The sequence below is a fragment of the Coregonus lavaretus genome (genome assembly GCF_964263955.1).
Source record: "Coregonus lavaretus genome assembly, chromosome: 22".
Lineage (NCBI taxonomy): Eukaryota > Metazoa > Chordata > Actinopteri > Salmoniformes > Salmonidae > Coregonus > Coregonus lavaretus.
Genome location: NC_140009.1, coordinates 37,492,805 through 37,505,931, shown reverse-complemented (window position 1 = coordinate 37,505,931; position 13,127 = coordinate 37,492,805). Strand labels below are relative to the sequence as shown.

The following is a 13,127-nucleotide window of genomic DNA, read 5'->3' as shown; positions in this document are numbered from 1 at the left end:
TTGACCAATCAAATAATACCAAGTTACAGTAACCTAATCACCCAGGCCCAATCTCAACAGGATGTCATAGCATCTAAAGGCTTGTGTAGCGGATGAGACCAGTGCAGATAAGGCAGAATTCCTAAACACACTTTTTCTTAGAGTAGTTTAGACTGGTCCTTGGGCGTTGTCATAATCCATTTTCCATGCAGACCCAGAGGTGATAGAGAGCACATCAATTACGGCCTACAGACAGTAGTTCCCTGTACGTTCCCAGGACGTCACTGAGGACCACGTCAGGACCTTTTTAGGACATTCTCAGGACTTTCATTTGACTAGTCCTTAGGACGTTGTGTGATGGTCCCGAGGGGACCTTTTTATAATTCCCGGTTTGTCCCAGGGACGTTTTTAGGACATTCTTGGGGCATTGTGTCATGGTCCCATGAAGGTCCCCTAAACGTTCTTGGGACATTGTGTCATGGTCCTCTGAACATTCTTGGGACGTTGTGTCATGGTCTCCTGGAGGATTTTGTCACGGGATGGTCCCAAGTGTCCCAAACCATTATAAGTAAAGTAATTTTCCCCTTCCTCTGCGGAAGCATAGTTCCCGCTCAGCCCAGTCAAAACTGTTCGCTGCTCTGGCACCCCAATGGTGGAACAAGCTCCCTCACGACGCCAGGACAGCGGAGTCACTCACCACCTTCCAGAGACATTTGAAACCCCACCTCTTTAAGGAATACCTGGGATAGGATAAAGTAATCCTTCTACCCCCCCCAAAAAAAAAAAAAAAAAAAAAAAATTGTAAAGTGGTTATCCCACTAGTTATAGGGTGAATGCACCAACTTGTAAGTCGCTCTGGATAAGAGCGTCTGCTAAATGACGTAAATGTAATGTAAATGTAATTAAATGGTATGGTGGGTTTATGGTAAGTGGTACGGTGTTCAGATAAAATAGTGTAAAAATCTTTAATTAATGACTACATTTGACATGATCACTTAATACAGATTTTTCAATATGACCCCACCTAGGATTTGAACTCACAACCTCTGGATTTGAGGTATGCTGACCTTTCCGCTGCACCACAAATTCTGTAGAATTTCAGAAGTCCCCTACACATTCAATACCTATAATACATCTCTGCACTCAGCAAAAGAGTGCCATCTGTGCTGCTATTTTAGTTATCAGTTAATCTGACTATTCTCTCATTGATTTCATTTACTTATTTTGTTTGGGTTTTGAATATAGTTGTCTAATGTTGGTGGGGCATATTATTCTGTTTTAATGTTACTCCTGAATCACTATGATAAATATAGTAGTTTTTCTTCAGTGTATTTTTGACAGAGCTGAGATTTACGTTGAAGTGCAAAGTGGAGGAATAGGCCTACAGGTTAAATTATTAATTGATACAGACATGGTGGTGTAGCAGGAAGATCAGAATGTTGTGAACGAAGAGGTTGTGAGTTCAAGTCCCAGGTGAGGACATGTTACTTTCACATAGCTTGTGTAAAACAAGTTAGAGGAGTTACATTCAACTGTTTAATGTTATTAGGTAGAGCATAGCTACGCAAATAAGTATGGAAGCTGATCAGTATCTGTATGTGTTGACATGATAGCTCTGCAGAAATGAATACAGCTTGTTTCCAAAGCTAGAGGAGGGTACATAGAGGTAGGCATCTGGATGGTAGACTTGTTCTCACTGAAGTACATTACCCCTCATATACCAGTAGGAGTCACGGTTCAGTCTGGAATGTGGCTTCAGATTTTGTTTCAATATAGGTATCTCTTTATTTAGGTTGATGGCATGACATTGAAACAATGACGTTGATTCAGACATACCATTTTACTATCAACATTGAAATAAGGTCAAATATACCCAATATATACAGTGGGGAGAACAAGTATTTGATACACTGCCGATTTTGCAGGTTTTCCTACTTACAAAGCATGTAGAGGTCTATAATTTTTATCATAGGTACACTTCAACTGTGAGAGACGGAATCTAAAACAAAAATCCAGAAAATCACATTGTATGATTTTTAAGTAATTAATCTGCATTTTATTGCATGACATAATATTTGATACATCAGAAAAGCAGAACTTAATATTTGGTACAGAAACCTTTGTTTGCAATTACAGAGATCATATCTTTCCTGTAGGTCTTGACCAGGTTTGCACACACTGCAGCAGGGATTTTGGCCCACTCCTCCATACATACCTTCTCCAGATCCTTCAGGTTTCGGGGCTGTCGCTGGGCAATACGGACTTTCAGCTCCCTCCAAAGATTTTCTATTGGGTTCAGGTCTGGAGACTGGCTAGGCCACTCCAGGACCTTGAGATGCTTCTTACGGAGCCACTCCTTAGTTGCCCTGGCTGTCGTTGTCATGCTTTAAGACCCAGTCACGACCCATCTTCAATGCTCTTACTGTGGGAAGGAGGTTGTTGGCCAAGATCTCGCGATACATGGCCCCATCCATCCTCCCCTCAATACGGTGCAGTCGTCCTGTCCCCTTTGCAGAAAGCATCCCCAAAGAATGATGTTTCCACCTCCATGCTTCACGGTTGGGATGGTGTTGTTGGGGTTGTACTCATCCTTCTTCTTCCTCCAAACACGGCGAGTGAAGTTTAGACCAAAAAGCTGTATTTTTGTCTCATCAGACCACATAACCTTCTCCCATTCCTCCTCTGGATCATCCAGATGGTCATTGACAAACTTCAGACGGGCCTGGACATGAGCTGGCTTGAGCAGGGGGACCTTGCGTGCGCTGCAGGATTTTAATCCATGACGGCGTAGTGTGTTACTAATGGTTTTCTTTGAGACTGTGGTCCCAGCTCTCTTCAGGTCATTGACCAGGTCCTGCCGTGTAGTTCTGGACTGGTCCCTCACCTCCCTCATGATCATTGATGCCCCACGAGGTGAGATCTTGCATGGAGCCCCAGACCGAGGGTGATTGACCGTCATCTTGAACTTCTTCCATTTTCTATTAATTGCGCCAACAGTTGTTGCCTTCTCACCAAGCTGCTTGCCTGTTGTCCTGTAGCCCATCCCAGCCTTGTGCAGGTCTACAATTGTATCCCTGATGTCCTTACACAGCTCTCTGGTCTTGGCCATTGTGGAGAGGTTGGAGTCTGTATGATTGAGTGTGTGGACAGGTGTCTTTTATACAGGTAACGAGTTCAAACAGGTGCAGTTAATACAGGTAATGGGTGGAGAACAGGAGGGCTTCTTAAAGAAGAACTAACAGGTCTGTGAGAGCCGGAATTCTTACTGGTTGGTAGGTGATCAAATACTTATGTCATGCAATAAAATGCAAATTAATTACTTAAAAATCATACAATGTGATTTTCTGGATTTTTGTTTTAGATTCTGTCTCCCACAGTTGAAGTGTACCTATGATAAAAATTACAGACCTCTACATGCTTTGTAAGTAGGAAAACCTGCAAAATCGGCAGTGTATCAAATACTTGTTCTCCCCACTGTATTTAAATAGGATGAAAAACAGATGTTGATCAAACAGTGAGAATATGCACAAATGTCTAAAATATGATGAAAATGTGACATGGATCTGATGTTGCATGTTCAATGTGCACAGCTGAACATTGTATGCTGGAAAACAATCGGTTTGTTATTTTTGATGGTAAAACAAAAACGCTATTCATAAATACGAATACATAACTTGTTTTTGCATGGATTCCACGACGCGGTTAGCTTTTAACAGCTAGGACCGCTATTTATTGTCCCGGAATCCCGTTTAAGAGACAGGTTTAAGCCTGCTTGACAGAGACGCTAAGCTGCTAGCCATCAAGCTAACAAAGTTGGTACCAGATGAGTTTTGCAATGGAGCCCTCTTTGTCTGGAGAACTAAATGAATGGTTCCAGTGCTGTAGGAGCTGTATCTATTTCGCTTTGTTTCAGGACAAACCGGATCACTCAGAGTTCCAATGCGGCAATTGTTTACTTGCCGAGGATTATAGGCTTGAGGTGGCTTCCTTGATCATGCAGGCTGCCAGCCTACGTAAGAACCTGGGGAAAACGCAGAGTGGAATGTTTACATTTTCTACGCCGGCGGCTGGACGGCGTTCGCTCATGTTGGATGCATCTCCGCCTTGTCGTTTGTCGTTATCCGACTGACCGGTGTTGCTCCCCCATCTGATAGTGCCGTCGAAGGAGCACATCATAAGGAGAAAGGCAATCAACGATGGTCGCATCTCACGAGCCGTGGAAGCCGAAGACAGCAACCTCCCGCAAAGCAGTCTACACTCCCAACGAGAGGCCCGGAGTGGATACAAATAACTAAGAGTTTTGCCGTCCTGGAGCCTGATCTTCCTGTACCTTTGTCGCTGGGGGTGTCTGCGGCCGCAGTGCCTACTACTACGATTTCGAAGTCGATGTTGGCAACCTTCCATCCTTGCTCTATATCGAGCGGGGCTTCTCCATCTGTCGGAGGCCTTCATCCTGTGAAGCGTGGGAGTGGGCAGATTTCCTCGTCCTTCTCGCCAGCCATGATTTTGGGCAGCTCCATGGTAAGAAATGTGACCGTTCCTGGTGCAAAAACAATGTCCTATCCCAGAGCTCGAGTAAATTACATTACTAAGCTGCTCCAGAATGTACTACGTCAGGACATGGAAATCGATTCTATCGTAGTCCATGTGGGTTTTAATGACATTATGAAGGGCAGCTGGAACTGGATTTCAAAGAGCTGATTGACTCTCTGCTAGACACTAACAAAAAACTCAACTCAACGTATCTGGCCCTGTGCCCTCTCTGAATTGTGGCATGGAACGCTTTGGCAGGATTCTTGCTCTTCACAACTGGCTATGTGATTATTGCAGCTCAATGGGTGTAACTTTTGTTGACAATTTCGATACCTTTTGGAAACAAAACACGTTTTATAAGGAGGATGGGATCCACCCAAATAATTTGGGTTCCTGGGTCCTTTCACAGCATTATAAGGCTGCGTTGAGACAATGACTTAGCAATGACCCAAGCCCAGCTCAGCTAATCCCTACCATTGTGACACAGAGTTGTCAAAATGCTTCAGCAAATGTACATTACATCAGGGGTAATATAAGTAACCTAATTTATGTCCCTCTAACTGCCCTGAATGCCTCTGCTGATCCTACAGCTATTATATGCAGTAATAATGTGCCTAAGAACCAGATTCATACTGTTAGCACTGAGCCGGTGTGCCCGAGGAGGAAGTCCCCTGTGTGCAGCTCACCCTGCACTAACATAAAGAACATGAGCACATCTACTGCTGCTAAGCTTCCCAGTAAAGCAATAAAAACAAGTAAGCATCCCAGAAGAAAAGTGCTCAAAATAGCCCACGTTAACATATGTAGCTTAAGAAACAAGGTTCATAAAATCAAGAATTTGCCAGTAACAGATGACATTCATATTCTGACTATCTCACTTAGATAATACATTTGATGATACAGTTGTAGCAATACAAGGTTATAACATTTACAGAAAAGATAGAAATGCCAATGGTGGAGGTGTTGCTGTTTATATTCAGAACCACATTCCTGTGAAGATTAGAGAGGATCTCATGTTAAATACTGTTGAAGTAATATGGCTACAGGTTCATCTGCCTCACCTAAAGCCAATTCTGGTGGGAAGCTGCTATAGACCACCAAGTGCTAACTGTCAGTATCTGGATAACATGTGTGAAATGCTTGATAATGTATGTGATATCAATAGAGAGGTATACTTTCTGGGTGATTTAAATATTGACTGGTTTTCATCAGGCTGCCCACTCAAGAGAAAGCTTCAAACTGTAACCAGTGCCTGCAACCTGGTTCAGGTTATCGGTCAACCTACCAAGGTAGTTACAAACAGTGCAGGAATTAAATCATCAACATGTATTGATCATATCTTTACTAATGCTGCAGAGATTTGTTTGAAAGCAGTATCCAAATTCATTGGATGTAGTGATCACAATATAGTAGCCATATCTAGGAAAACCAAAGTTCCAAAGGTTGGGCCTAATATTGTGTATAAGATGTCATACAATAAGTTTTGTAGTGATTCCTATGTTGTTGATGTATAGAATATATTTTGGTCCATGCTGTGTAATGAGGAGCAAACAGACACTGCACTTGACACATTTATGAAATTGCTTATTCCAGTTACTAATAAGCATGCACCCATTAAGAAAATGACTGTAAAAACTGTTAAATCCCTGTGGATTGATGAGGAATTTAACAATTGTATGGTTGAGCGGGATGAGGCAAAAGGAATGGCAAATAAGTCTGGCTGTACAACCGATTGGCAAACATATTGCAAATTGAGAAATCATGTGACTAAACTGAATAAAAAGAAAAAGAAACAACACTATGAAACAAGGATAAATGACATAAAGAATGATAGTAAAAGTTTTGGAACGCCTTAAATGAAATTTTGGGAAAAAAGGCAAACTCAGCTCCATCATTCATTGAATAAGATTTTTGTTGTAGTAAAGTTGCTATTTGACATTAACCACAATCCATTATGAAAACTGATAAGCTAGAAAACCTGTTTGTTCTGTTATGGAGCAAGTTACCTCGGCAATAGTGCAGGTTTGGAGTAAAATGTTCAAAGAAGTGCACAGCCATTGAAAGACAATAGTCAAGATTCTGGTAAATTTTTATTGGACAATGAAGGTACACCACATCAGGCAAATTCAATTGGACAGAAATAAAATTAAGATGACAATGGTAGAAAAAGAAAGTTAATAGATTTTACTTCATCCAATTGCTAGTTTTAAAGGTCTAAAATGCTGGTTGAACCAACTTCATCCCAAATTTCTCAATTCTGAACTTGTACTATAAATGTATGTATTCCTAAATGCGTAAGATAAAAAACATTTAAGACCCAAAAGCAAAATAAACAATTATGAAATAAATAAAGTGATGAGATAGCTTTCTTCTTATCCAGCTAGATGTTATCTTATGCCTATGAGGTGTTAATTGGTGTTGTACGTTAAGGACAACGGGTGTGGTCTCACAGGTTCCTCTCCTTGGTCTCTGTGCTGGAGGAGACAACTTTCCCGTCCACCAGGGTCTGTGTGATCACCTTTGTCTTCACTGTCCGCTGGTCTTCCAGAGCAAACTGGAGCCTGAGAGTGGGAGAGAGTTTCACAACTGTTTTGCCTCCAAGATAGAAAATGGCCCTTAGATTATTATTTACCACAATAGGCTCTTGCCGACAACAAACCTCGTTATCTTTCTCAGGTCTGCTTAATTGGTAGGAAGTACACATGTAACACCAATTAAGGCTCTCTCACCCTCTGTCTTACTCACTTGTTGTCTCCTCCGTCCAGCAGTCTCCTGTATGTGGCGATCTCCGCCTCCAGCTCCATCTTGATGTTGAGCAGGTGCTCGTACTCCTGTGTCTGCTGCTGGATGCTGGAGCGGAGGTTGGTCAGCTCAGACTCCAGACCCACGAGGATGCTGTTCAAGGATTCCATCTCCATGTTGTACCGCATCTCTGTGTCGCGCAGGGTTCCCTCCAGAGAACCTTTCTGTTAGAGAGAGGAAGAGGAAAGACAGTCAGGACAGGTGGTTGGACTTGTAAATTAACATGAACTTAACCAATTGCATTGCTGCTATGGGCTCCCAAGTGGCACAGCGGTCTAAGGCACTGCATCTCAGTGCTAGAGGCGTCACTACAGACCCTGGTTCGATTCCAGGCTGAATCACAATCCAGCAGTGATTGGGAGTCCCATAGGGCGGCGCACAATTGGCCAGGGTTTTGCCGGGGTAGGCCGTCATTGTAAATAACAATTTGTTCTTGCCTAGTTAAATGAAAAATAAATGCTGTGATGTCTTTTGTACACACTGGCTGGGTGAGTATAGTATTATTGAGGGATCTTACCATGCTCTTCTGTGAGTCCAGCTCGATCTCCAGTGTCTGTAGCTGTCTGCGGAGGTCGTTGATCTCTGTGTGTGCGCCCTGCAGGGCCTCTGTGTTCTGTGACACCACAGATTGCACCTCTGTGATCTGGAAGGGACAGAGGATATAGATGTCAGTTTAAAAATCATTGGTTAAGTAGGTGTTTCTGTGGCTGTACATGTGACGGTTTCACTCTAAAGTCAGCACTGTTTTCAAATTATTAAGCTGGTAGGTGTTACCCGTGTTTCGTGCCATGCTTTGAGCTCCTCCTGGTTCTTCAGGGCCTCCTTTTCATACTTGGCCCGGACCTCAGCCATGATAGCGGCCAGGTCCTGTCCCTTAGGAGCGTCCACATCCACCTGCACTCCAGACTGGGAGATCATGTTACGCATCTCCATCACCTCCTGTTGGGCCAGAAGGACAACAACGTTAACATTCATTAAGCAATATGTTTTCAAGACTGAAGTCAGCGTCCGTGTTTAGGCCGTTTGTTTGGGTACTCAAGCGGCCCCCTGGATGAACCCTATGGGTGCGCCGCACCTACTGCACCCTGACTAAATCCAAAGGTTCTCACACAAAACACCCCTGTTTATACAGTAAGGTTGACTTTGTCTCCTATGTCGGCATGCTAGGTCTTGCTCTTGCTAAGCCATTGTAATGACAAGGAAGATGGTAAATATACATTTTGGTGGTGCAAGAGAGGTGGGGTTGGGTCATGTGTATTATATTGGTTTGGTGGTTGAGGGGTGGGGTTGGGTTGGGTCATGAAGAGCTTACGTTGTCGTGGTTCTTCTTCAGGAAGATGAGCTCCTCCTTTAGAGATTCGATCTCGCTCTCCAGGTTCATGCGGCCCATGTTGGTGTCGTCAATTACCTTCCTCAGGCCAACGATGTCAGCCTCAACAGACTGGCGGATGGACAGCTCGGACTCGAACCTGCAAGACACACAGCAAACTGCCTCAGATACAGTGACCTGGAGAGCTATGGTGGAATATTCTCTAAAGTGTCACTTTAAAGCATAGTATGGAGGGAATGAAGATAATATGGCAAATCAACTGTCTTTGTTTTGTTTTCATTGGACGTTCATCATGCTGCCGTTCATTAAGGTGTGTCAGCAACCATCTGATGGTTTTGTGCTCTACTAAGCATTACTTACTTCACCCGGAAGTCATCAGCAGCCAAGCGGGCATTGTCGATCTGAAGACACAGACGGGCATTGTCTGTTGTGGCACCAAACACCTACCAATGAGAAGGAGGAATGAGTTAAAGTCAACACGCTTTTAATTTCATTTTTTTCCCACAACAGTTTCAATACTTTTGTGTAAGGAGTATCAAAGTGAAAAGGCAGGTATGGGAACTGGAAACACAGTGGCAGCCAGGAGCCATGAAGGCCTGCTGCCCCACAGCCACAGTGTTTGCTCTCCATGGTACAGTAGAGAAGGGTGGGGATGGATGCGTGCAGGTTACAAAATCTGGGCAATCATTAACAAACAGCCAAACTGCTGGTGAGCTAGTTGACGTGTCAGGAAGAAGGCAGCGGATTTGCATCAGGTGGGAGTTGTGTGTGTGTGTGTGTGTGTGTGTGTGTGTGTGTGTGTGTGTGTGTGTGTGTGTGTGTGTGTGTGTGTGTGCGGGATGGTTACTGGGTTGGATTTCCTGTTGTTCCTGGCAAGATAAGCCTTGTTTTTCAAAGGATGACATTTGAACTAGCAATCACATCCCGGTCTCATGACAATGAAAAATAAACCAGTTGGGACTATAATCTATTGAGTTGGGGGTCGATTAGACACCATGGGCAGTTGGTAAAGCCAACAAAGGCAAGCATTAATAGCAAGGCAAACATCAGCCCTAACTCCCTTCCTCCCCTAACCCTTTATGTAAGGCTTCATAATGAGAGCCATAACCAGAGCAGCAGACTAAACAAATATTTAAAACCACTCATGGTCCTTTTACCATTACTTTCTTTCAAGGCTAAGTTCAATGTCCTTATTCAGATAAATTTTCAAAGGGACAAAGCAATAGGAATGCTGTAATGATAGTCTTGTCCTATTTGCATTTTGTCTTTCACTATTGGTATCTGACATCTACCATATAATCTCCATATTTTGCATAGTTATTACTCTGTCACTAAGGGTTGGTTGACTTTGGCATGTTGCTCCAGCAAGGTCCAAATGGCCAAACCACAGTAGGATGACTGGAATGTTCCTGAATCCAATGGAAATAGTTTTTTGGATATATATATTTTATAAGAAATGTAATATAGTATAAAGAAGGATTTGCTGTATACTGTAAAATACAACAGTAACTTGTTGCAAATGCAGTAGGCCTATAATTTGACTATTTTTGAGATTTCTAACAGTATTTTCCACCCAGATAATTAGCTGATTTTGAAGTATCATCAGCTCTAAACATTTACAGTTAGATGACTCACAGAATGTCATTAATTTCCCCACAGTGTACACACATAAAGGCATTACAAACCCATATGTCAATTATTCAGTGTAAATATGAATGCAACACTGTCAGATGAATGGGAATTGAATGGCTTAGACGGTTAGATGGACAACTTTTTAATGGCGCACATTGACTCCAAAACTCATTACCATGCTCCACCCTAAAAGTAAGGATCACACCATAAAATAGTACTGTAAGGTGTGAGTTCCCTTCTCTCTCATCAATAGTAGCGAATTGTATTTCCATTTAACTTTTATACACTCACCAAAGCAGAGAGACAATATAAAAACAACCTCTTGAACTTTATCTAGAACTGTAACAGCTATCCTTGCATTCATGGGGAAACTTGTTGCTAACCATCTCTGTGTCCCAAAAAAGCTAGCTGGACCTGGAACTCTGGCCATGTTGAAAGTCAGCCAGCAGAACCCCTTGGAATTCCCCTTCTTATTGCTTTATGTCTGCCCTTTGACTTTCTGCCTGGAGATTCTGGCACACTGCCATAACTGATCAGCACGGCTTGAATGAACAAACCAGCTGACCTGGTTCTTTAATACCTAGGGGAAGAACCTGACAAGGAAATGAAGTAGGGCCACTGTGTTCCCTCTTTCACTCCCAAACTACATTCTGACACTCTGTTACTCTCTTTTCCGTTGGGTCAGCCATTCTAGGACAGTGAACTTGCATTTGAAAGATATATTACTTCCCTAAAGCTCTATAGTATAGATTCTCCAGCATCTCTAATATTAGCCAATAGTACCCTCCTTCCTCCCACAGTTCAAATCAAATCAAATCAAATGTCACTCAGTTCTCTCACCTTCTTCCTCAGGTCATCCAAGATGGCGTTGTAGCGGCTGTAGTCGTTGACATCTGGGCCTCTCTTCTCCATGGCCTCTCTGATCTTCAGCTCCAGCTTGCCGTTGGCCTGCTCCAGGTTCCTCACCATCTCCAGGTAGGAGGCCAGACGGTCGTTGAGGTTCTGCATGGCAAACTTCTCATTGCCCATGATGTTGGCGGTGTCCCCGCTGGTGCTCACCTGGATGCTGCTGGACATGGAGCCCCCGGAGCCTCCCATCCCCATCCCTCCCATCCCGCTGCGCACGCCCGAGTAGGACACAGAGGAGATGCGGGTCCCCTGACCCCCAGCCCCACCATAGGTGCTGGCGGCCCGGTAGGTGGGAGCAGCAGAGCTGAGATTGATGGAGTGGCTGTACCCACTACCAGGTCCCCTGACGCTGCTTCGTTTGACACTCATTTTCGTTGGAGTGAGAGAGACTGAGAGAGGCACAGAGATTTAAGAGTGGGCCAGCAGAAACCGGAGCACACAGACACACAGAGCAGGGGCAGAGAGGAAGCCGTTCTAACTATATAACCCTGCTGGCCCCCACAGTCCCTCCCACTAGAAACTCCCCTCTGCCCAAGTTCCCTCCCTCTCTCCCTTATGCACCAAAAGCACTTTTCATAGACTCCTTTGTCCTCATGTCTGGCTTTGCTCTCTCAAATGTGAAACTCTAAAGTATACTTTTTCAAATGTGAATGAGATGTTACTATTTTTGTTTGCCTCAGTTTGAAGCTCTTCCTGTCAAAATCCCTTGGTAATTTGAGATTTTCATCTCTTTAATTGTAATGTCACAGAATAAGTACGGACTGGTAAAACGGAATGATGGTGATCAGAAATATTTTCTGTTTATACATATTTGTGATTAATTCTGTGCCCAAATATGGTAATATATTATATTAACTGATTGTGTGTGAACTGTAATGTGTTATTAATGTATTTTTTGACTTTTAAATCAATGATATATAGCCATTGATTATTGAAGAATATAACTTATTCTCAAAAATAACCCAAAATATAAGCTTCTTTAAAAAAAGAATGTAAATTAAACAGAGTAGACCAGTTAAACCCCTCATTATTAGTACACCACATGAGATTATGTAAAGAACCGGACATGGAACTGATTGTCCTCCACCTGTCTGAGGATATGAGTTCCAGACAAGCTAAACAAAAGAACAATTAGCCTAGCCCTGTGTAGACATGCAGGAACAAAGACAACTCTAATCTTGTTGTAAACATATCCGGAAGAGACCCCCTGTAATTTTACCAGGAACATTCCCCACCGAGATATGGAAAGCTGCAACTGGCTCCCGACAAGAGAAAAGTCTTAAAGGCGGTCTCTTTTCTCAGATGCCATTCCCTTGGCAGTAAATGTATACTGCCCCATTCATTCTCAGAGCGTAAGAACAATGCAAAGATAAGGGTGATAAGGGTGAGCTCTCAATTTCAATTTCAATTTCAATTTAAGGGCTTTATTAGCATGGGAAACGTGTGTTAACATTGCCAAAGAAAGTGAAGCTCTCTCTCTCTCTCTTTGTCTCCCTCTCTCTCTCTCTTTCTCGCACACTCTCTTCTTGTGGATATCTTAGCAGTGGACACACAGACACCTACAGTATTTACACATTGTACCACCAATAGTATAGCAGTGTTTGGATATACAGTGGGGAGAACAAGTATTTGATACACTGTCGATTTTGTAGGTTTTCCTAATTACAAAGCATGTAGAGGTCTGTAAATGTTATCATAGGTACACTTCAACTGTTAGAGATGGAATCTAAAACAAAAATCCAGAAAATCACATTGGATGATTTTTAAGTAATTAATTTGCATTTTATTGCATGACATAAGTATTTGATCACCTACCAACCAGTAAGAATTCCGGCTCTCACAGACCTGTTAGTTTTTCTTTAAGAAGCCCTCCTGTTCTCCACTCCACTACCTGTATTAACTGCACCTGTTTGAACTCGTTACCTGTATAAAAGACACCTGT

The 13,127-nt window shown here is 42.9% G+C and overlaps 1 protein-coding gene across 2 annotated transcripts; it reads right to left on the bottom strand.

The window, feature by feature from the left end:
* Nucleotides 1-6,583: 6,583 nt before the first annotated feature.
* On the bottom strand, nt 6,584-11,642 carry krt18a.1 (keratin 18a, tandem duplicate 1). 2 transcript variants are annotated; one of them, XM_084187715.1, is made up of 7 exons: nt 11,117-11,642; nt 9,005-9,087; nt 8,627-8,783; nt 8,089-8,253; nt 7,832-7,957; nt 7,242-7,478; nt 6,584-7,073 (listed from the first exon to the last, which is right to left on the bottom strand). In XM_084187715.1, the coding sequence occupies exons 1-6, from the start codon at nt 11,552-11,554 to the stop codon at nt 7,254-7,256; spliced, it is 1,194 nt and encodes a 397-aa protein (XP_084043841.1). In that variant the 5' UTR covers nt 11,555-11,642; the 3' UTR covers nt 6,584-7,073; nt 7,242-7,253. The 2 variants fall into 2 exon arrangements, with proteins under 2 accessions (XP_084043841.1, XP_084043840.1); XM_084187714.1 differs by having other exon boundaries at nt 7,258-7,478.
* Nucleotides 11,643-13,127: the final 1,485 nt, after the last annotated feature.

Coding starts and splice junctions, on each gene's coding strand:
- krt18a.1 (XM_084187714.1), bottom strand. CDS start 11,554: ATGAGTGTCAAACGAAGCAGCGTCAGGGGACCTGGTAGTGGGTACAGC. Junction 8,254..8,626: donor TGAAGAAGAACCACGACAAC/GTAAGCTCTTCA, acceptor CTGGCCCAACAG/GAGGTGATGGAGATGCGTAA. Junction 7,958..8,088: donor AAGCATGGCACGAAACACGG/GTAACACCTACC, acceptor TGTCCCTTCCAG/ATCACAGAGGTGCAATCTGT.